Source organism: Seriola aureovittata, chromosome 17 (genome assembly GCF_021018895.1).
Source record: "Seriola aureovittata isolate HTS-2021-v1 ecotype China chromosome 17, ASM2101889v1, whole genome shotgun sequence".
Lineage (NCBI taxonomy): Eukaryota > Metazoa > Chordata > Actinopteri > Carangiformes > Carangidae > Seriola > Seriola aureovittata.
In genome coordinates this window covers 8935495-8956902 of record NC_079380.1, presented here as the reverse complement: position 1 = coordinate 8956902, position 21408 = coordinate 8935495, and the positions used below count along the sequence as shown (strand labels likewise).

Sequence of the window (21408 nt, the reverse complement as noted above, 5' to 3'; positions counted from 1 at the left end):
CTCGCTGCAGTATCAGTAATGGATTTGACTCCTCAGTGTCACTGTAGTGAAGCTCTCATTTTTTAATTAATGCAGAAAAACAATCAATTTGGAATGACATTAAATGGAAATCCCAAATGCACATGCAATTACAGTCATTAGTGGTATAAAGATAAGGCTGGTGTTATTCTGTATTTTTCCTCCATTGAGAAGACTAAAACCAACGTGTGTGTCCATCTTTTAGCATTTTCCTGATTTAGCTACCCTGTCTGTTGCTCTCAGCCCCAAGCCCATTCATTCCTACTGAAGGTGAAAATCTTAAAAAATTGCTCACGAATATATGATGTGATTTTTTTTTTTTTTTGTTAAAACAGGCTCAGTAACTTCCTGAAACAGCTGGGCACTGCAGGTTTTTAGCAGACGTTTCTCAAACAGTAGTAAATTGTGCATTTGTTCGGGACTATTTTCAGTGGCGGATTTTTCATTTTTGGTACTTTAGTGAGTATTATGGATACAAGAGCAGTGTATGTGGTATTTACTCTCAATAAACTACCAGTCATAGAAAGAAGTTTATTTACTCAAATACTGTTCTTCATTACAGTTCTCAGCTACTTGTAATATGCTTGAGTATTTCCAATTGATGCTACTTTATACCTCTACTACATTTCAGAGTTAAATATTGTACACTTTTATCTGACTATCTGTACTTCTATGATTCATATGTTACAGGTGAAACACATTAGGACCTTATAAAATGTGATGCACATGTTCCAGTGCATATTGAGGATATCTAGCTATACCAAAATACCAAGCATTAAAATACTACATACACAAGCACTGAAACTAGTAATACAATGATATGATATATGAATATTCAAAGATATTTTGTTGATAGTAGTTTGAAAATAATTTTACTCAAGAGTTTGAATAAATGACTTTAAGTTGTATAGAATATTCCACACTGTTTTATCGCTACCTCAGGCCACGGTCTATGATTGCTACTTAAGTGACGGATGTGAATACTTCTTTCATAAGTGGAAAATACAACACTTACTGTGCAGCATGCATGTCACGTGTTTTCTTCCTCAGCTTAAAGGGAGCAGGAAGATGGACATTTGAACATCTATCTGGCTCTGGATATACAGTACATACAGTATACAATACTTGTTGGGAGGATCAGTTCATTGTTGGATTTTGGATTTGGTAAAGGATTTGTTGACAATAAGGAAAATATCAAGAGCCTTATCCATTCTAAAAAAAAAATCTAATACACATTAAACCTTGAGGGAGTAATAGCCACTATAACGGCTTAACATTCACTATAAGACCAAATACTGAGAGAAAGCACTGTGTTATCCTACTGCACTGTTGAATAAAGGACAATGAACATTTAGCAGCTTCTCAAGGCTCATACATTTCCTTCTCGAAGAGTTGTGTAAGACATTTGCGTTAAAACTTCCCTTTTCCTGTTTTAAAATGGGGCTAAATCATCAGTCAGCCACTGACCCACACGGGGAGGGAGTGTAAGCTGGGAGAGACGAGTGTGAGGCACCCATGAGGACCCAAGTTGGAAATAATTTCACACCAGGCCAGAGTGTCAGCGCTTGTGGCTGAGAGACCGGTGTTCCTTTCACTAGTTATTGAATGGAGAGATTCTATCAGAGCTGTTGCGATCATATCTCCACACTGAAGCTTTTTCATCTGCAGTGTTCTGTTGCTTAATCAAATGTGTAATTATAGTAAAACAAACTGTCGTGCGTGTATTATTGAAGGGGGGGGGGTCTTGTCAAGGACACCCTCGATTGTGACAGGAGCTGCAGGCTGATATCACGCACCGACAACCGTGATGAATCAGATTTTTTTTTTTAAATCATCTTATTTTGTCAGACGCATACAGACGTCACATTGTCTTTCATGCTGCACACGACAGCGACGTCTGCACTATTAATTACCACGTATGCACTGCCATCTTATATTGAAGTGAGGGGCCGCTGTCACCTTCACACTCCCAGTTAGTCATGTTTAAACACATTATCGGTCAGATAGAAGAGGGAGTTCACACTGTTCGTGTTTTTATTTACGTTTTCCTCCTGATTTACTCTGCAGACAGCAAAACGTAATTGGAGTGTTTGAATGAATTCAGAAAATGAATTAGAATAAAATGAGTAGATGAAAAAAAGGGGGGCTGTTTCCTAGCAACATCAAATCAGTTTGTTATTCTGGTGGCGTGTGTGTGCTTGTGTGTGTGTGTGTGTGTGTGTCTGTGTGTGTGTGTCTGTGTGAGTGAGAGAGAAAGGTTAAAAGATATCAGCATTTTTTTTTTTTTTTTTTTTTTGTTTAGATCAAATCAATATTAACTGGATTTGCATGATTTGGGTTTTTATTCCTGCTCATAAACACGTCGTCCCAAAGCTGGAAACAAAAGATCCCAGACTGTCTGGACAAATCCTCAAGCTGCTTGACTGACAGAAGCTGGGACAGATTTGTGGATGGACGAATGCCCTGGCTGATTGAAGATGGATGTGGAGAGAATTGAGTGTCTCATAATGCAAGTATTACAATCAAACGGAGCTAATTTGTAGTAAATGTGTGCAAATGCAAAAAAATAAGAAATAAAAAATAAATACAAGCTCCAAAAAAAGCAAAGCCTCCGATCTCTTTCTCAGTGGAACAGGCTTTGTTTGTGGAGTTATTCACAGATTGTGGTTTCAAGATTTCAAACACGGACCAAGTTGTTTTAGAAAATAACAACTCAGTTTTGGTTTTGTTTTCGGTGTTTAGCAAAAATCAACAAACACACCAGCGAGACCGAAAAGTGAAAGGCCCGTCTTTGTTGCAAAATAGTTTTAAAAAAATAAAAATGTCCAAAAGTCATAGGTTCAAGCTTCTTTGATATGAATATTTGCTGGTTGTCTCGTTCTTCTGTGACATTAAACAAAATGTCTTGGTGTCTGACAAAACAATCAATCTGAATGATGCCAACTCATGGCTTTGCAAAGTGGTGATGAGCATTTTGGACAATTACAATCAATCGATCGGTCGAGAATAATCCACAGATTAATGGATAATGAAAATAATAAATTAGTTGCAGACATACCACTACCAGTGTTACTTTATGAATCATAAAGTTTTGGTGTTTTTCTGTGTGTATGATGAAAGATTTTAGCAGTTTTAATCGAAAACATCACGTTTTTTTCTGGGTTTGACGCCAGTGGAAACCTGACCAGCTCTCCCAGCATGGCTGCCATTAGTCTTCATCAATAACTCGGGGTTTTGCCATCCGCTCCCCCACCATGGCGAGAGTCAGTGGGTGCTGGGATGGGCTGCCACACGCCTGCTGTCATGCGATGACGCTAATGAAGGAGCGTGAAAGGCCTCTGTGGACGGCTCCTCTGCATAATATTGTGTGGATGGCTGAGAGATGAGGAAGGAGACAGAAGCTGGGGTGGGGGTAGGGACGGTGGTGGAGGTGCTGGGGGTGAGGAGTTGTAGGCGGATGACATGGCTGATCCCGACGGTTCTGCTGCAGCTCACGTCAGAGCTGCTGCCTGCCCCAGTGATTTCCTTACAGGCTGGGAGAAAGATGCCCGGTGAGAGATTTGGGAGGGGAGGGAGAGGTGAGGGTTAAGGTGGTGGTGGTGGTGGTGGTGTGGTGGTGGTGGAGGGGGGATTCCCAAGGAGTTCAGGCAGCTACTCCCCTCCCTGAATGTGCCTGTATCACCATGACAACTGGGGCCAGCGGGAGTCCGGGGATTCACTCACACCTGGAGGAAACAGAAAACATCGTTTGCATTTAGCACACAGCTCTGCTCATCATCGTAGATTAACTTGGTTCATGCAGGGTGCAGACATGTTGCATCACTGAGAGCTTTGGTCCAGAGCAGCTTTGCTTTTCAAACGGTGTTTGACAGATACTAAAGAGCTGAGCTGCAGGTGATGGAGTCCAGTATTTCCTCATGAAAAGGAAACAGATCGTCTTTATTGACAGACGCTCCTCCAAAGTGTCTGCAAACAGGATGCAGTGTGATTTCACCACTGTCACTGAATCCCACTGTGTTATTAATTACCATCCAGAAATACTCTGATGAGTACGACACGCATTTCACCTCACTTCTTTTTTTTTTTTCTTGTAAATTAACATCTTGTGCTAGTGTTTCATCTCTATTTTTAGAGATGAATTGTCAATCGGCTCCCTCTTCTTGGCAGGATTTCCGAGGAGAGCGTGGAGTTCTTTGAGCGTATGAATGCCATCCTTCAGAAACAGGAGAACATGCTGCGGGCCGCTCAAGCTGAGGTAACCCCCCACCCCCCACCCACACACACACACACACACACACACACACACACACCCCACCCCACCCAGTTTCCACCTTTGCCGTCTGTTACACACTAGTAGCACATACATGTAGCGAGCACATACATGTAGCGGCGCTGTCACTCAGCCCACCGCCGCGGCCAGTGTGACGTCTGCAGACAGAAGGGCCGGGTTGAGTAGGGGGCTCAGAAGACTGGAAGCTCAGCTGTGACAAGCTGCTGTCAATGGCTGTGTTCAGCTCCTCCTGCTGCCAGTGTTAACAAGGCAATGATGCTTTATGATCATGTTTGCTGAGGGAGGTTGATGACTTCCTTTCCAAATGTTCAGCAAAGTAAAACAATAAATAATAATAATAATAATAATAATAATGATAATCAAGTCTTGTTCATCAAAACATAAGGAACATCTACACCACATGTCGTATTTGGCAACACATTATAGTTAACCGAACCTCTTCTCAGAAAGACAGATTGAAGTTAAAAAGTTTAAGATCAAAGTTGAACTTCTATTTGTGGATTTTTGAGTTTGGAATGAGTCTTCAGTTTTTTGGGTTGGTGCATCAGATTAAAATTTTCCATTAAAAACCATATTAGGAAGGCAGGAAGGCAGGAAGGCAGGAAGCAGCGGTATCCTTTTATGGTCCATGGCTCCAAACAGCAATGCACTGTTTAGTTGGGGCCCTTTGTACGGTGGAACCTGAGAGCTCAACACACTGCAGCTTTAGAAAACACATGCAAATACTGTTTGTTGGATGTGTTGTGAGAATTTGCAGCTCACGTTGGTGAAGATGTTTTTTTTAATTTGCTCATGTTTTGTGTATTTGCATGTGTTTTCTTAAGTTGCAGTGCATTGAGCTCTCGGGGCCACCGTACCTTTGTCACATTTTAGATGTCTGAGTTTTTAGCAGTCCCATCGAAAGAGTGGTTTCCACCTCTAAACCCAGTGGTTTCATTTAGTGGTTTTACATTGTTTGTTACTGTAGTAAAAGATCTGAACACTTCTCCCATCACAGGCAGGCAGACTAAGAGGTTTCTCCTTCTTAGTGATGACTGAGGATCAGCTGTCAGTGATAATGTGCCTTCCTGTGACCTTAGCTTCTCCTCTCTCCAGTTCTTACTCCACACACCCTTTAGAAAGGCTGGTTTTGTCATGTCTAAATGGCTTTGTCCCATCACAGTGCCAACGAGGGGCCTGCACAGTGCCGCCACCCCAAGAGCATGTGGACCAGGCCTTTATCCCCGACAGAATCAGCAGGACAGAGGTGCGTCACCACAGCTTGTCTGTTTTCATCGCATTTCAGCAGGGGATTAAATTTTAAGTCACAATAACAGAAGGCAGTCAAGTTTTTTTTTTTTTTTTCATCCCTGCTTTTGATGTGCAGCAGAGCAGAAAGCATGAAGTCAAAGGAACATGAGCTTTTATTTTTGAAAGGTTGTTATTAAGTGGAGTGTGTTTTCATGTAGCTGGACCTGCTTTATGAGGAAGCTGTGTACACGGTGGTCAACAGGGTCGGAGTGCCTTCACCGGAGCAAGTGAAAAGTGACGAAGAGCTGTTTGCATACCTGCTAAAGGTATCTATACATCCATCCAACCATCCATCCATCCATCCATCCATCCATCAATGATCAATGAACATCAGAAAACCACACTATTTCCTGAGCTCCATTAAATCTCTGTCAGTAACATTGACGCTGAGCCTCTCGTTGTTATTTGTTGTGCAGGCTGTAAAAATCTGAGCAGATGCTCTCGGCTCAAACCTGATTAAACATCAAAACCCACTCACACTTCAGCTGTGATATTATATTCATTCAGATGATGTCATGCTAAGGATCTTAACCTCTTTTATGTCTGGCGTGGGCGTCTTTTTTTTTCTCCAAGATTTGCAGGTGTGTGTTCCCAGCAGCTCAGGTGCTGGCAGGGGCTCAACCAAAGATTTTTATAAAGGAATTTCAGTGATGATATAGTGGAATTTGTTATCTTTTTTTTTTTTTTGTCTCTTTGGGAAATACATGTTTTGATCTCTCTGGTTCTTAGTTTGACTCGTATGAAGAAAGAAAAGTGTTTCCATGATGTTAATACAGGTTACTGTTGTACCAGCTTTTTTTTTATGTCTGTCTCTGTCTCTCTCTCTCTCTCTCTCTCTCTCTCTCTCTCTCTCTCTCTCTCTCCAAGGTGTTTGACATGGGCGAAGAGGAGCATGACATCATTCTACAAAAGGTTCAGGAATCCAAGGTGAGACACAACGTACATGACTCAGTGTCTTCATATGTTCACGTAACAGTAAATCTGGCAGTCATCAATTTTCTAAGCTCGGGGGGGGGGGGGGGGGTTTGGGTACAACTACTGTGCTGATGTTTAAGACATAATAAAGTTATGTAAGGTGTCATATTGTTCAATGTTGAAGTTTGAATTCGCAGTATACTTGCAATGTAAAATACTTCTTATTTTGTGTCCCGCAGGTTTAGAGCGGGAAGGTCCTCGATTTAAGTTCATTTAAAGTGTTTTTAAATGCAAACTGAACGCTGTAATGTTCTTGCTGTTCAGCCTTCGGTTCCATTACCGTACAATATACGCTATACTGTATATAAAGTACTTACTGTGAATAGGGCACGTACCTCAGAGGCGAACACCGAGTGAGAATGAGAAACCCGTGAACACGCTGTAGTAACTGATGGTTTTTACGCTGAGGTGGTTCAGCTGGCTGGGAGAGGAACACTTGAGCGAGACCGACACAAAGACTCACAACAGCAGTGTCCTCTGTCGCGCTCTCACACCTCCTCAGACATGTAACATAGTGCAGTCTGAAGCAGTGACGAAGGGAAATGTCACGTCGGTGGCGGGGAAGCACTCGCTGACGGGTTTGTTTTGCTTTTGGCACATATGTTGAAGGTGTTAAGTGAGTGATGGCGTTTTGCAAAACAATTTGCGCTGCTCAGTTGAAGAATGATGTGCTGCGTGCTCTGAAAGCAACACAGTGTTTCGGAAAAAAAGAGAAAAAAAAGTAGTTTTAATATGGGAATACTTCAGGAAGCTCTTATAATTCTGCATTAGTTACGTTTGAAACTTTAAATTTAATTTTAACTGTGACAGAAGTTAACGCAGACTGGGATGGATTAACGGGACTCAAGGGAACTTCTGATAGATTGTAATAGAGAGCTGAGTGGAAAGCAACTGGTGCCTGGAACAATAGAAAAATACTGTACTGTCAGATTTCTGAAAACACAACGTCATTATTTATATAAAACTGTAGCTAGCTGGGATTTTACAGTATGCGGTATGTGACTCATGGTAAAACCACAGTTACAGTCCTTTTCGTCGATCATTATCTTGAGTTAATAAAGTGCAGAATAAGAAACATCACAGTCGTGCAGCTGCAGGTGGGTGTTTCAACGCATTAGCTAATATTTCCTCATGGCGATGGTCTGAACAGTGCAGCGGTAATAAGGTGAACTCAGGGGTCTGCAGAGCCACAGTCGGAGAGCACCGGTGCCCTCGGAGAGTTTTGAGATGTAAGACGTGTAATACCTGAAAGCCACATTTTTATATGACTTTGTGTCTTTTACTTGAAAGCTTAGAACTGTTCGATAGACTGCTGTGAAATGTTGCGACCAGAGTGACAATATTTGACCATGGAAATATTCTTATGCTGCCTTCACTGGTGCATTGACCTTTTCTGCATTGTGACTCGCAAAGCCAATCTGACTGATGAAGCGTAGAGAAATATATATATATATATATATATATATATATATATATATATATTACATTCTTACTCACTTACTACACAATGCATGCTATTTTACTTGAATGGAGTCTCAAGAGACTCAGCTTATGGAAGTGCATTGTAATGTGCTCAGTGCATGACAATGATTTGTTGCATGTGCAGTTTCTCACTGAACACGCTGTAAATTCCTTTTTCCCGCAGCGAGCCAGTTTTTCCTTGAGAGTTTCTGTAATGAAAGCAAAGAGTCTGATGGCCAAGGATGCAAATGGTGAGATATAACAAGCATTAAGTTACACTTTTCTCGAATGGAAAACGGAATGGTTCTGTGAAATATGCCTTATCCAGCAGCAAGTCACTCAATACATCTTCACGTGATTCACCTCCAACTGTAATTTCACAAAAATCAGTTTTCAGACTCTCGGGTTGCGATTGTGTGTCACCTCCTCAGAGGCTGAAGAAATTACCGTCAAGTGTTATATTTCAGACACATGTACAACACGTTTCATCGCTTTTGCAGAAAGATAAAATGGAACAATAGTGAAATATTTCGTAATAAAATCAGAGGATGTTTTAAATCTGCGTTGGCAAATGATAAGCCTCAGATTCCCGACATAGAGAATATCCCCTATGCACGTCTTCTTTTCATCTCTCCATCTGTGTACATCTGTGCATGTAGTCGGCTGACATTTGTCTGATAGTGGTAAACCTGCGGGTTGAATGATAAACGCAGACATCATGAATATGTACAGTATATGTATATAATATATACCGTCTTGTATGGCCTGCCACACATTAACCACATCAGTACTACAACAATAACTGGTGCTTGATTAATGATCTGATCAATTCTAATAATATAATATTAGACTGCCATGTTATTCTTGCATCAAACTGTCCAAGCTGACTTCCCCCGACCACAACCAACCACTGACAACCACAACACAAACACTAATTCTAACTGTCATGGCTTCCCTCTTCTTGCTGCTGTAACTAATAATCAGGGAGATATAAACAGTTTCACGCACAGGATAACCTCTCTTCTCTACTTTACCCTGCTGCCCACCAGGGTACAGCGACCCCTACTGCATGCTGGGAATCCTGGTGGGACAGAGCCCCCGGGAGATGGAGGAGAAGAAGGAGAGAAAGTTCAGCTTCAGGAAGAGGAAGGAGAAGCTGGAGAAACGCTCCAGCACCAAGGAGGTGTTACCCGCCCGGTGCATCCAGGTGACCGAGGTCAAACCGGAGACTCTCAACCCGGTGTGGGACCAGCACTTTGTGTTGTGAGTGCGGCACTTTAACCTTGTGCACAGTATTGGACATGGGTTATCATCTCAGTGTTTATTGTTAATGTTTACTCATGGAAATGATTTCATTCATGATTTTCCTGCTTTTTGGTTGTTGTTGTTGTTGTTGTTGTTGTTTTTCACAGTGAAATCGATGACGTCCACAACGACCTCTTACATCTGGACATATGGTAAGATGAGTGCATTGATTAGATTATAGGCTAAACTTGCTTTACTATCATATTATTACATTTTTTTTTCTTGCATGACAGGTAGCATAAAATACTTTAGTTTTTAGCTGAGGCTCTGTCTCTGTCTCCTTTTACAGTCACAAGTATTTTACAAAATCTTATTTAACTTTTGTCCCTTTTTTTCTTACAGTAACATTCGATTTCAAAGCAAAGAGAAGAGGTGTTGTTTTTTTAAGTTGGATGAAAACAATATTGGTTTTGGTTGTGGTTATGGTTGACAGTTTTCTCCGTTATGTCCTTCAGATACCTTTTATATAGATTTAGATATAATATAGATTTTTGCTCTTGATGTCTCAGCTCTAAACTGAAACATTTTCCCTCCCAGCTTATTAAAAACTGCATCATGTCGCGTAACAGACTAGTTAGAGAGTCATTATCCAGAAGATCGTCAGCTCTCGGTTTACGTTTATTATTGTGCAAAGATAATGAAATGAAATGTTCTCACAGGAAATGAGAGCCAGTAACAACCTCTGACTTATCCTCTTCTCTCCAGGGATCATGACGATGATGTGTCTGTTGCTGAGGCCTGCAAGAAGCTCAATGAAGTCAGTGGACTACGAGGAATGGGCAGGTAGAAGAAACTCCATTATGTAATCCTTTAATGTTAACGATGTAAGATGTAAGTTTAATGATGTAAATGTCTCAGATTCATCTCTTATAAGAAATTCTGTTCAGTTCTTTGCTGGTTTTGATTTGAAGTGCTGACATGCAACTGGTTCACAAGTTCTGATTTTGTGCACAATTATATAAGTTGGTAATGAATTCATTCATCCAGTTGGTATTGTGGCAGTGATAGATGAATCATCCAACTTGTCATGTCAAAGGGTAATTTCCATCTAAATTAAGCCAGAAGTTGCACTTGAATGCATGTGCACTTGCACATGAATGAAGAGGCTGGGCCTCTCTACATTTGCTGGAAAAAAAAAAAAAAAGACCACATCCTGCTTGTTAATTAAGGGATCACTTACTTTTTGTCCTTTCACCTTAAAGACAGCGAGTGACATACAGGAAAGCTCAGTGCCAATAAAGCTGTGCACACACACAGAGTTCAGTGGGATCACAGAGAGACTAATAAATGGCAGACGTGTCTAATGAAAACCTGAGAATGCCGATCATACCCCAGGGACAAAAGGATCAGTTTGATGGTGGAGAATTGTGCAATGTGCAATTTCTATTTAAAAAAAACAAAACTGACTAATATCCATCTTCCATTATGAAATGAAACTCACTTTGCCGCTGCTCTAATATAAAGCAGATAAAAGCATTAGCTAAATGCCTAAAAATGAAAACTGTTGGACTGTCATTCTCACAGTACAATCCCGTATACAAATGAAATATATGTACATATATTGAAATTCCATATATGAAATAAAAACATATATGTAAAAATTATATTTAAAACCTATTAGAAATTGAAACAATTTCATATATTGACATATAGCCTATGTTTAGTCCATACAAATATGTATGTTTATGTATGAATGAAAGATTGAAATTAATGAGAAATGAACCCATATATCTCATATTAGATTTGAGGGATTAAAGAGGAACTCAAACTGTGACGAGCAAGAAAGAGTCTAGAAATGTTATCTTCCTTATTACGCACTGCTCTCTCTCTTGTCAGGTATTTCAAGCAGATAGCGAAGTCAGTGCGCTCCAACGGATCTGCATCATCAGGCTCCGAGGAGAACGCTGATGACTTCCTCGGATGCATCAACATCCCTCTGAACGTGAGTGTTCAAAGGGGAAATGTTCAAAACAAAAAAAAAAAAAAAAAGTCTCACCAGCCAGAGGTGCCAAGCTTACTGTGACAAATCACACACGAGCACAAGTAGACTGAAGGATACAACGTGAGGGATTTCCCAGAAGGTACTCGGGTAGTCAGGCTGCTTTCCTTTCTGCAGGAGATTCCTGTCGCCGGCTACGACACCTGGTTCAAGCTGGAGCCTCGATCCAGTGCGTCTAAAGTTCAGGGAGAATGTCACCTGATACTGAAGCTCTTCACCAGCCAGGTGTGTGTAACAGGTTTCAATTCTTCATAATCTACACCAAAGACGACACAGCGAATCACTATGTTCATATTTTTCCTCCAGAGAGACACACCATTGTCCAGGAAGGACTCAAATGTCTCCATTCACAAGAAACTGCTGAGTCAGATTGTGGAGTATGAGCACGCTCATGTTAAGGTGAGTCTCCACCACATTATTTAGTCGAAATAATCATCATAATTATCATATTTGTGATGTGATTTTTGTGATTATCGTTTAATCGTTCAATTACTTTAAAGTGTTGTTTTTGTGTTTAGCTCCATAGTAAAAGCACAGAGCTTTAAGGATGGGGCCTAAGCTGATTAGCTGCTTGATTAGCCTGTCAGTCAAACCACAAACAGCACGACCTCTAAGGGCCAGTGAATCATGAGGCTTTGTTCTGACAGCAGGGACATTCATTTTGTGTTTTATTCATTTTTGAGTTAAGAATTTCCATGAAACAAAACAGTAAAATGATTTATTTATTTGGATCCACATTAGCCACTGCCACTCAACGGATCCGCTCAAGTAAACATTACATCATAATTCAAAACAATAATAATTGAAATCCAAGAAACAATGGAATTAAAAGAAAGTACACCGCAGGATAGAAGGCTGTGAACGGCGCAGCGCACACTGTCTCGTATGTGCTCCTTTGCTGCACCGGACGACAGTTGCTGCTGAGGCGGTTTAAGTCTGTTTAGTGTTGCCGTGACAGTCGCTGCTCTCTGGATTTGACTTGAGTGTTTGGAAAGGACAGAGAGAACATTTCATTAGTCAGCTTCTAGACAGAGACACCAGTTCATGTGGGTGAAGTCATGTGGGTTTGAAAATTGTATTCTGATCTGATTCCAGTCTGGATTTGTACAAAAAAAAAAAATGATTTGATCATTTTAAGATATTGTAATTATAGTTATGTTTACGTAGTTTATTAGCAGTGGTAGATTTTATGCCATTTTGATGTTTTTGATGAGTACAAACCGATTCATCTGTCTAAGTGGGATTGAAATGACCTGTTTATCTTCCACATATGATTCTAGCGAGAGCCCTACAACTGGAACGGGCAGGTTTGTCCTCCGGCGTGGACAGTGTTAACTCACCATGCTGTGCAAACCGATCTCTCCCCTCTCCAACAGGCCATTCTGTGAGTATTAACGGACGAATGGATCAAATCAAATATGAACGCTTTTGGCGTCAGGTAAAAGGTGCATGTTGTGTTTTTTTTTGACGCAGTCGCTGGCAGTGCTACAGCAGCCACCATCGGACCCAGAGGGTGTGCTACTCCCTGCTGATACGCCTCCTGAGGACCATCGATGCAGAGTGGGACCCCCCCGCCGTGAGGGGAGACCTGGTAGGTTCTCCGCCGTTGGCCACCCAGTAGGAAAGAACCTTTTCATCATCTGGAAACAGTCACCTCATTAGCTCAGCTCCTCACTGACATTCATCAAGGTTTTTGGTTCAGCCAAAAATGTCTCACAGCCAGTGTACTTGAAGCTATAACTGAAGGCCCTTCCTGTGTCCAGGAGAGGCAGCTGTCAGACAGCTTCAGGCTGTACACAGAGCACTGCCTGTGCCTGATGAAGAACATGCGTCAGGTTTTCCCCTGCACCAGCGCCGCTGCCATTACACGCTACGAGCTCATGCTGAGGTAAAGTCACACTGCCATCACATCACGCCACTCACTCACCCGTGCTGCCATACCGGGAACACGCTCGACCTCTCCCCCCAGCGGACACAGAGAGAGACTACAACCAGTCAGTTACACTCTGTGGAGGAAGCAGTGTTGGGCTTTTTACTCAAACAGCAATATCTTAATCATTTGTCATTACTCATATCAAAAAAAGATATTAAAATTTGTCCTGGCCACAAATTTTGCTGAAACATAAGGGTTAGTTGCCCCAACATATTGCAGTCATAAGCAACAACGTACTGTATATATTTATTATTTTCACCTTGGGTAACATGTATTATTCTCTATATCATATTATGCTTTCATTCCACCAGTAAAATCAGCGACCAAATCCTGTCATACACGCTGGTATTGGGGCCACGCAGTCCTGAAAATCTGACAGGATTACCGCTCTTCCCGAGCACCAGTATGAAGATAACAGGTTTAGATACAGATATAGCTTCCTAGTGTAAGTGTGGAACTTTAAGCTGGAAAAGGAAATCACCAAAATCATAAGCATTCATCCTTTCGGAGGACATGAATATCCACAGTGAATTTCATGGAAATCCATGCATTAATTTTCTGGACACATTGTCAGCGGCAATGTGTTGGCCAAGGGAAAATTTAAAAGCAGGAAGGGCAGGTGTCCATGAGATCGTGAGAAACTGTCTGTACAAAGTTTGATGTTGCCAGTTGGTTGGTATTTGTAGAGATATGCTGCTCTGGATCAGAGTCTTTAACAGAACATCTTCCAGTTACCATCAAACATAACAAGGAAGTTAAGAAGAGCATTAAATGCACCATATTTGTTTGTCTATTTCACACCAGTGCCAGCCAGTAAAACCAGCTAATTACTGAAGTTCACGTTGCTGTGTAGGACTCTTTTGGAGGCTGTTTTTTTGGGGTTTTTTTTTTTTATAGAAACTTCCCCCGTAAGAAATCAGGCTCTGCCCAGTGATCGACACCTCGAGGGAGATTATCTACACCCCTCAGAAACACACACACACACACACACTGAGTGACTCACCTCATAGTTAAAGTTAAATCTCTCCCCTTCTGCATAGATAATGCAGGATCCTGCGTACAAATAAAGTGGACAGAATTTAGAGAATGGTATGTGAGTGTGAAACGAGCATTTACGGGACCTGAAAGCAGTCTTGTATTGTAACTGGCTTTTTTCCTGTCTGTGTATGCCAGGGGGATTGGCTACATGCAAAACATGCGGGCCTTTAAGACTGTATGTCCTCTTCGAAATGAACTGCATCTGGACATCACTACTGCTGTCAAGGTAACAATCAAAGATCAATAAAAGAATGAACTTTTGTTTGTTAGTGTAAGTTCACTTAAAGGTGTCCAGGTCCGATTTGGACGGATAGAGGGGCCGTACTGTACGTATACTTTGTATTGCATGAAATCAGCACACGCCCACATGCACACACACATACACAGGGGTGACATGACGCATATCTCTGCAGTGATGTGATGTATAGCTGCTGGTGTTTCTGTTAAAGCAGCAAACAACCAAGTAAAGAGGAAAAGAAGACCAGTGGTGAATGAAGCTTTTTGCATTGTGGATACTGTACAGTGCAACACTGCCTTTCTGATTTACAATCACTCAATAAATAAATACGTTCATTTTAAACTCAGACAAAACTAAATTTATGTTTTTCTCCAGAGACAAAAATATTAATTTGGATAAATAACCACAAAGAGTGGCACCAATACTGAAGGAGTTGTGCTCTACAAATACTTCATTTGGACTGATGAGAAGATGTCCTTCAAAAATATTTTTCTTTAGGAATAATTCCTGCCTGTCATTGCATTGTTTTATAAGATTATGGTGACATCTTGACATCTAAAGGCCCTTGGTGCTGTCTACCACTCTGCTCTCAGGTTCATTACTGGTGATGTCTTTAACACTCAACCATTACACCCTGCACAAAGAGGCTGCGTCATCCTCTCTCTCTCTCTCTCTCTCTCTCTCTCTCTCTCTCTCTCTCTCTCTCTCTCTCTCTCTCAAAGAGGTGTGATTTGCATACATATTTGTTTATGTTTAAGGCCCTTATTGGAAAGCTGCCATCATATATTACTTCCATGCTAGTTTACATTACCCCAGGACTAAATGACTGCATGTCCCTCAAGTTCACGCTGAGCTTGGAAGAACTGATTTTGGCTTGGTCCGCCTGGAACTCACTACAAAACTCTTTAAAAATGAATTCTTTGGTCATTTTAAATCCATAATCTCTAACCTTTTAACCCCTGTTTGTACCTGTTTTTGTTACATTATTTTTTTAATTGTATTTATGTGTTTGTTTTAATTTCTTTTTTTATCATGTATGTTTAGTATTTTGTATCTGCTCGACATCATTGTAAATGAAGGCATTTGTAGGCGCTGAGGATACAGACATACATAATTAACCCTTTCACTCTCTTTTATTTGTGTAATTATTTTGACAGAAAGGATCAGCAGAGTGGTATGAGAGCTTAATTGCACGATATAAACCAGAGGAGGGGGTAAGTGTATACTAATGAATATGGTGATAGAAATCATCACATCGTATAATTGCACTGACTGTGCCTTAAGAAGTGAGAGATGATCAGGATGCTCGCTGTGTATGTAGACTCTGGAGGAGCAGCTGAAGAAGCTGGTTCAGGTGGTGGATGCCGTGTGTGCAGACGTACAGAGAGCCCAGAACATCTACAACAAGCTCTTCTACAGGTCAATATCAATACTGAAACACATGCAACATACCTTAGAGGAAATCTTCTGCTGCCTGCCACAGAAAACATTGGTTTGCATTGTTGGACCAGTTCCATTTCATCCTTTGTGTTTGTGTGTTTGTCTGTTCTCACAGTGCTGTGAAAGTGGATTTCTTCAGCATATCATACAGGCAGCTGGAGAAGCAGGTATGTCATTGAAAATGTGAAGAGTCATTGTAAGAATGTATCAAAAGTCTTTTTGAGCCTTTTTGTATTGTTGTTGCTAACTTTGACACCTTGTGCCTGAACAGAGTCGAATTATTTCATCCTCCAGGTAGCTGATGATGTGAATGTAGCGATGGAGCGGGTGTGCGGCACTCTGGAGCAGGAGAGCTCCAGACTGACTCAGACAATGGGGGAGACCATCTTTGAACTCTTCATGTCCTTGAAAATCCTCAAAGGCTTTCGAGAGTTTCTTCCACTCAAGTTGGTTATCAGTTCGTTTTACGTAGCAGCGTAAAGTGTCTGACTGCTGGATATCTGTTTGAAATGTCAGCAAGAAGATGAGAATTCAACCTATTCTTGGTCCTTGAGTGTATGTAATATGTGCTCTTCTCTGACAGGGATGCTAAAATGTTGGCCTTAACAGGCTTTCATAACTGGTTCAAGTCCTCCATTCATAAGTGGCTGCAGATCGTGCACGACAGATCATGTGACCGGATCCGTAAAGCAGTGGAGACAGACAAGGTGAGAGGCGCCTGCCCCTGAAATGTTGGAAAATGAAAATTAAAATAATGGAGGTCAGATACAGTATATTATAGGCATTATTTTTAGCATCCAGATAAAAGTTTTTTTTTTTATACACGCATGTTATTGAGTATTTATTATCTATTTTACACATGTGCAAATGTTTCACAGGAAGATTAAAACTGTTTCTGTACATGTGTTTAAACCTACTAAAACTACAACATATCATTATATATGATTAAACGTGTGTTATACTCAAACATTCATTAACTGTTCATACACCAGTTGATCTGAGGAGTTGACGAATGCATTAATAATAAACACTCACAAATGTCTTAATAGCTTCTTAACACTAATTATAAAGTGTTTTATGTGTTATAATTTATTCAATTGTTTATGTACTCCTCGTACATAATAAATAAGGGGTTGGAATAAAGTATCACAGAACTTTTAAAAAGAAAAGTCAACAGTGTTTTCTTCTCCCATGACACGGTCTTGAAAACATGTTGCCTGTTTGGTGGGTGTGTTTTGTGAACAGCTGGAGCCGGTGCAGCTGGCCAAACACAGCTCCTCGGCGGTGGAAGTGACAACGTGCTTCACCCAGGTACGCGAGATCTGGCTGCAGCTGGCCTGGCCAGACTCTGCGGGAGCCTTCATCTTCGTCACTCGTTTGACAGACGTGAGTGCCACTTCCAGTGTCGCCACACTCACATACTCGCACACACACAAACACGACATAGCACACACATAATCAGGATTAATGGAAGATTTTAGTGCCATTAGTAACCAAGAATTTCCCTGTAATAACAGACCGGGGTTTTTTATCTCTCATAGAATTTCTGCAGCGAGGCTGTGTGTTACTCCGAGATGATAACACGCAAGATTGAGAGGAACCAGCTGGGCCGAGACCACAAGAGCTTCACAGTGCAGGTAACGCCTGTAGCAAGACAGAACAGGGGGGAGGGCATACAATGACGTGGGAGGTAAATGTCAGTGAGTGTGCTCCCTGGCAACACAAAGGGTTCAACAGGAGAACAGATATGTTTACAGTCCAAAAAAAAAGCAGCTACCTCTAGTCATTTACACACACACCCCATCCCTCCACTTCTCTGTAGCCCTGCTTCTTTTCCTTCTTTGTTTCTCCACCTCCACCCTGTGTTTCTCCTCTTGGGCTCCTCCTTGCTTTCTGCTAGCTGTGCATCGCCCTGAACAACGCAGAGCACGTGCGCGTTTTCCTGGGTCACCTGCCACATGACCTGGACTGGCAAGGCGTGGAGCGGGCCATGGCGGAGTCCTGCGGGGTGGAGGGGAAGGAGCAGGTTTACAAGGCTCTCAACGGCCAGCTGTTCAACATGGACCTGGACCTGCAGAGAGAAGCCAAACGTCTCATCGCGCTGCTCACTGACAAGGTGGACACCTGCCGTCTAGCCACGCCTGAATGAATGATACCTTCAGGGACATGTATGCAGTATGTTTTTAATTTTTATGCCTTAAGAGAAAGGATTCACCTTGACGATGTGAGGTTTCTACAAGCAGTGATTTTCTGAAATGTGCATAAAACATTGTACAAATTAGAGAAAAGAAACACACAATAATTGTCCATCACTAAATGCAGGACTATTTTTGGAGCTGTGGGGTTTTTTCACCCACCCACAGCTGTACATTTGATCTTATTTAATAATGCACTACACATGAATTATTGTGACACTTGCACCCAATTCGCCAATAATGGGTTTTAGGCATATTGGTCCTTTTTCATGATCCATTGCTGCATGTTGTGATACTCCCCGTCCCTGTACGTACTCGTGTCCACATATGCACATGTGTGAGAGATTCCGTCCGTGCAGATGCTGCCCGAGCTGCGGAGGTACATCCAGCACATCAGCCTGTCTCCAGACTCCATCAACAACGACGACGTAAGTGGCAGCGGTTCTCCACAGCACTCATCCTTTGTGACAGAGCTGTTTTGCAGCCGCAGTACACGTAACGTCTATTAATGTCGCATTCTTCCAGGCTGTGTCCCCTCTCATGAAGTACTTACAAGACACTATGGTCATCCTCACTGAAAACCTCGTAAAGGAGAACCTGACTAGGTAATATCTCTAAAGTATGACTTAATTTATTTTTTCTGAGAGCTGTTCTTAGTTATAATCGTGACACATTCTGACTAACTGCCGGTTTCCATCTGGTGAGCCTGTGCAGCTGATGATACAGAGTTTAAAGGAACATTCAGAGCAAATTCATTCAATCAGAAGCAAAACAAAAAGAGCACATAAATCACATGCACACACGTTACATATCGCAATCAAGCTGTGAAAAACAGTGTGTAGAGTTTGAACATTTCTGAGAAAGATTACACTTAAGATGTAAATGATTTGATCGGTGTGACGTGGTGTTTCGCCTGCACTTAAAAGGCTGCATCATCAGTATACACTTGACTGGAGGAAGGACAGCGTATACGCAAAAGTGCCTTTTGTTTGACTCCAGCTCCATTAGAGACATATCCTTCAACCGAGTTACACAATCCTCCTCATTGTTGACTCTTCTCTGAATCCATTTGAAAGTATTAGGTGAAAAATGTGACAGCTCAGCAAAAAGAAAAAAAAAAGAAAAAAAGAAGAGGCTGTGATTGTCTATGAATGTAAGCTCTGTAACGATGATAACACCCTCTTAGACAAGTTATCATTATTCAGCTATTATCTGTGAAAACATAACACGAGGCTGAGTGAGGGTACAGGGGTGTAATTGGACGTGCTGGTAAACACAAACGTGTGGGTGTCTCATTGTGTCCGCTGCCTTGTAGAGCTCTCCAAAGCATGTGGGAGCTGCTTCTGCGGATGATCCTGGACTCGGTCACAGAAAACAGAGGCGTTCAGGTGGAGTTTTACAACCGCTTCAAGTACACGGTGGAGGTCAGCGCTCTGTAAATTTTTATCTCACAATACTCTTTTTTGTTGCTGTTTCCAGCTCCAGCTTTGTCACATGTCCTTTTAAGTCTTGCTTACAAAAAGAAAAAAGAAAAGACATCTGTCATCTCTGTAAAGATTATCATCGCTGCCGTTATCATCAGCCTTTAATTAGCTCTGTATGCTTGCTGTCGTGCAATCATTAGCATATATCAGATATTTATAAAGTCACTAGGTGGTAGTTCAGTGCCAAAGTGAGTCCCCCTCATGAATGACAATGTGGGAGCTGCTGTATATTCCAATGCCAGTTTAACCAGCTGGGAGAGGACGTGACAGATTTGCATGAGAAGTCATGGCATGGGGCTTGTGGAGTTTTGCAGACAGATATCATGTTTGCCTCCTACCACAGGTTTCATGCTGTTTGTGTGAACAACATGTCTCTCTATTATACTAAGACTTCATTCCGTCAGAATCAGTGGAATGAATACTAGCTTACAAGTTTATTTATTTAACTTGAATGCTTTAGACCGTACTGCAGTTCTTCCATGCTGGGGGAGAGGGTCTTTCACTGGAAGACATGAAGAGTGGAGACTACAAGGTAGGGACTTCATGCAATCTATCAACCTTTATGAGTGGGTGAAAGGTGAGATTGATGTCCTTCTACCCACAGTGTCATTTATCTCTTTCCCTTTCTGGCCGTCCTCGTGCTGCTTTAGGCCCTGGATGAGGAGCTCAGGCTGAATAAGTGTTCCTCCTTTGAGCTGATTGAACAATACTATCTGGAGAAGATTTCCCACCAGGTGCGTTTTCAACTTACCTGGCTGACAATCATCACCATATCGTAGCCCCAGAGCGGACAGAGAGGCATTGAGCGGGACAGCACAACACTCTTCTTTCTCTCTCTGTCTTCTGTTGTTTCACCTCCGGTTTAAAAATCTGTCTCATCCTGGACCCGTGGAAAAACAGGATGCTTTCAAGTGATGCAACATGTAGTGATGAATGTGATGAATATGTTTATGTCAGAGGAGTGATTAAAAAATCGAAATGAGTGGTGCTTTCACATCATATTACAACATGTGCTCAACGTTGCAGAAAACACTCAAACACACCCGTTACGGTCGGATCAGCGTGAAGTGCTACTACGACGCTCCAGAGCAGAGACTGACGGTGGAGATTCTGCACGCCGCAGATATCATTGCACTGGATGCCAATGGTAAAACCTGAATTAAATGCAGGTTGTTGTTTTGAGCTTTGATGTTTTCACTCACTTTTCTGGTCTTCTTCAGGTCTCAGTGACCCATTTGTCATAGTAGAGCTCTGTCCTCATCACCTCTTCCCTATGGCCAAGAGCCAACGCACACAAGTGAAGCTTAAGACCCTGCACCCAGTATTTGATGAACTCTTTTACTTGTGAGTAGGATTTTCCCCTGTCGTCCTCTTCCTGTTTCACACGTAGGTAACCTAAGCCGGATTTGTCTGGTTCCTGTTTCTTCCAGCCACGTGAGCCCTGAACAGTACAGACACAGGTTTGCCTGTTTGACCTTCACTGTGATGGACTACGACTGGCTTTCCACCAACGACTTCGCCGGTGAAGCCGTAGCTCCTCTCAGCGACTTCTGCTGGCCAGGGAGACCGAACGCCTCAGCGGCCGGCAAGAGTGTCCAGCCAGTCATTCTGCACCTGTCTCGCAGTAAACCCAGTGGTACATATAGCTCCAGGCTGTATCAGTGTTTTTTTTGTTTTTTTTTACACAAACATAATATTGGCTTCTTTGGAGAACAGACGGTGTAGGCCTGGGTTTCCAATT

General features: G+C 41.8%; 1 protein-coding gene across 1 annotated transcript in view; it reads left to right on the top strand.

Annotated features, from left to right (window-relative positions):
- The window catches only part of baiap3 (BAI1 associated protein 3), a 39492-nt gene that overhangs the window by 14157 nt on the left and 3927 nt on the right, over nucleotides 1–21408 (top strand). The window contains exons 3-33 of the mRNA XM_056402247.1: nucleotides 4186–4273; nucleotides 5472–5555; nucleotides 5758–5865; nucleotides 6467–6526; nucleotides 8220–8286; nucleotides 9085–9298; nucleotides 9448–9492; nucleotides 10046–10123; nucleotides 11177–11282; nucleotides 11457–11564; nucleotides 11646–11738; nucleotides 12620–12723; nucleotides 12813–12930; nucleotides 13103–13227; nucleotides 14446–14536; nucleotides 15706–15762; nucleotides 15870–15967; nucleotides 16104–16155; nucleotides 16283–16434; nucleotides 16572–16695; nucleotides 17234–17374; nucleotides 17530–17625; nucleotides 17889–18104; nucleotides 18543–18611; nucleotides 18709–18788; nucleotides 19499–19607; nucleotides 20128–20199; nucleotides 20318–20401; nucleotides 20694–20814; nucleotides 20888–21011; nucleotides 21098–21303. Coding sequence (XP_056258222.1) covers nucleotides 4186–4273; nucleotides 5472–5555; nucleotides 5758–5865; nucleotides 6467–6526; nucleotides 8220–8286; nucleotides 9085–9298; nucleotides 9448–9492; nucleotides 10046–10123; nucleotides 11177–11282; nucleotides 11457–11564; nucleotides 11646–11738; nucleotides 12620–12723; nucleotides 12813–12930; nucleotides 13103–13227; nucleotides 14446–14536; nucleotides 15706–15762; nucleotides 15870–15967; nucleotides 16104–16155; nucleotides 16283–16434; nucleotides 16572–16695; nucleotides 17234–17374; nucleotides 17530–17625; nucleotides 17889–18104; nucleotides 18543–18611; nucleotides 18709–18788; nucleotides 19499–19607; nucleotides 20128–20199; nucleotides 20318–20401; nucleotides 20694–20814; nucleotides 20888–21011; nucleotides 21098–21303 — 3290 coding nt within the window. The remainder of the gene's footprint in view (nucleotides 1–4185; nucleotides 4274–5471; nucleotides 5556–5757; nucleotides 5866–6466; nucleotides 6527–8219; nucleotides 8287–9084; nucleotides 9299–9447; nucleotides 9493–10045; nucleotides 10124–11176; nucleotides 11283–11456; nucleotides 11565–11645; nucleotides 11739–12619; nucleotides 12724–12812; nucleotides 12931–13102; nucleotides 13228–14445; nucleotides 14537–15705; nucleotides 15763–15869; nucleotides 15968–16103; nucleotides 16156–16282; nucleotides 16435–16571; nucleotides 16696–17233; nucleotides 17375–17529; nucleotides 17626–17888; nucleotides 18105–18542; nucleotides 18612–18708; nucleotides 18789–19498; nucleotides 19608–20127; nucleotides 20200–20317; nucleotides 20402–20693; nucleotides 20815–20887; nucleotides 21012–21097; nucleotides 21304–21408) is intronic.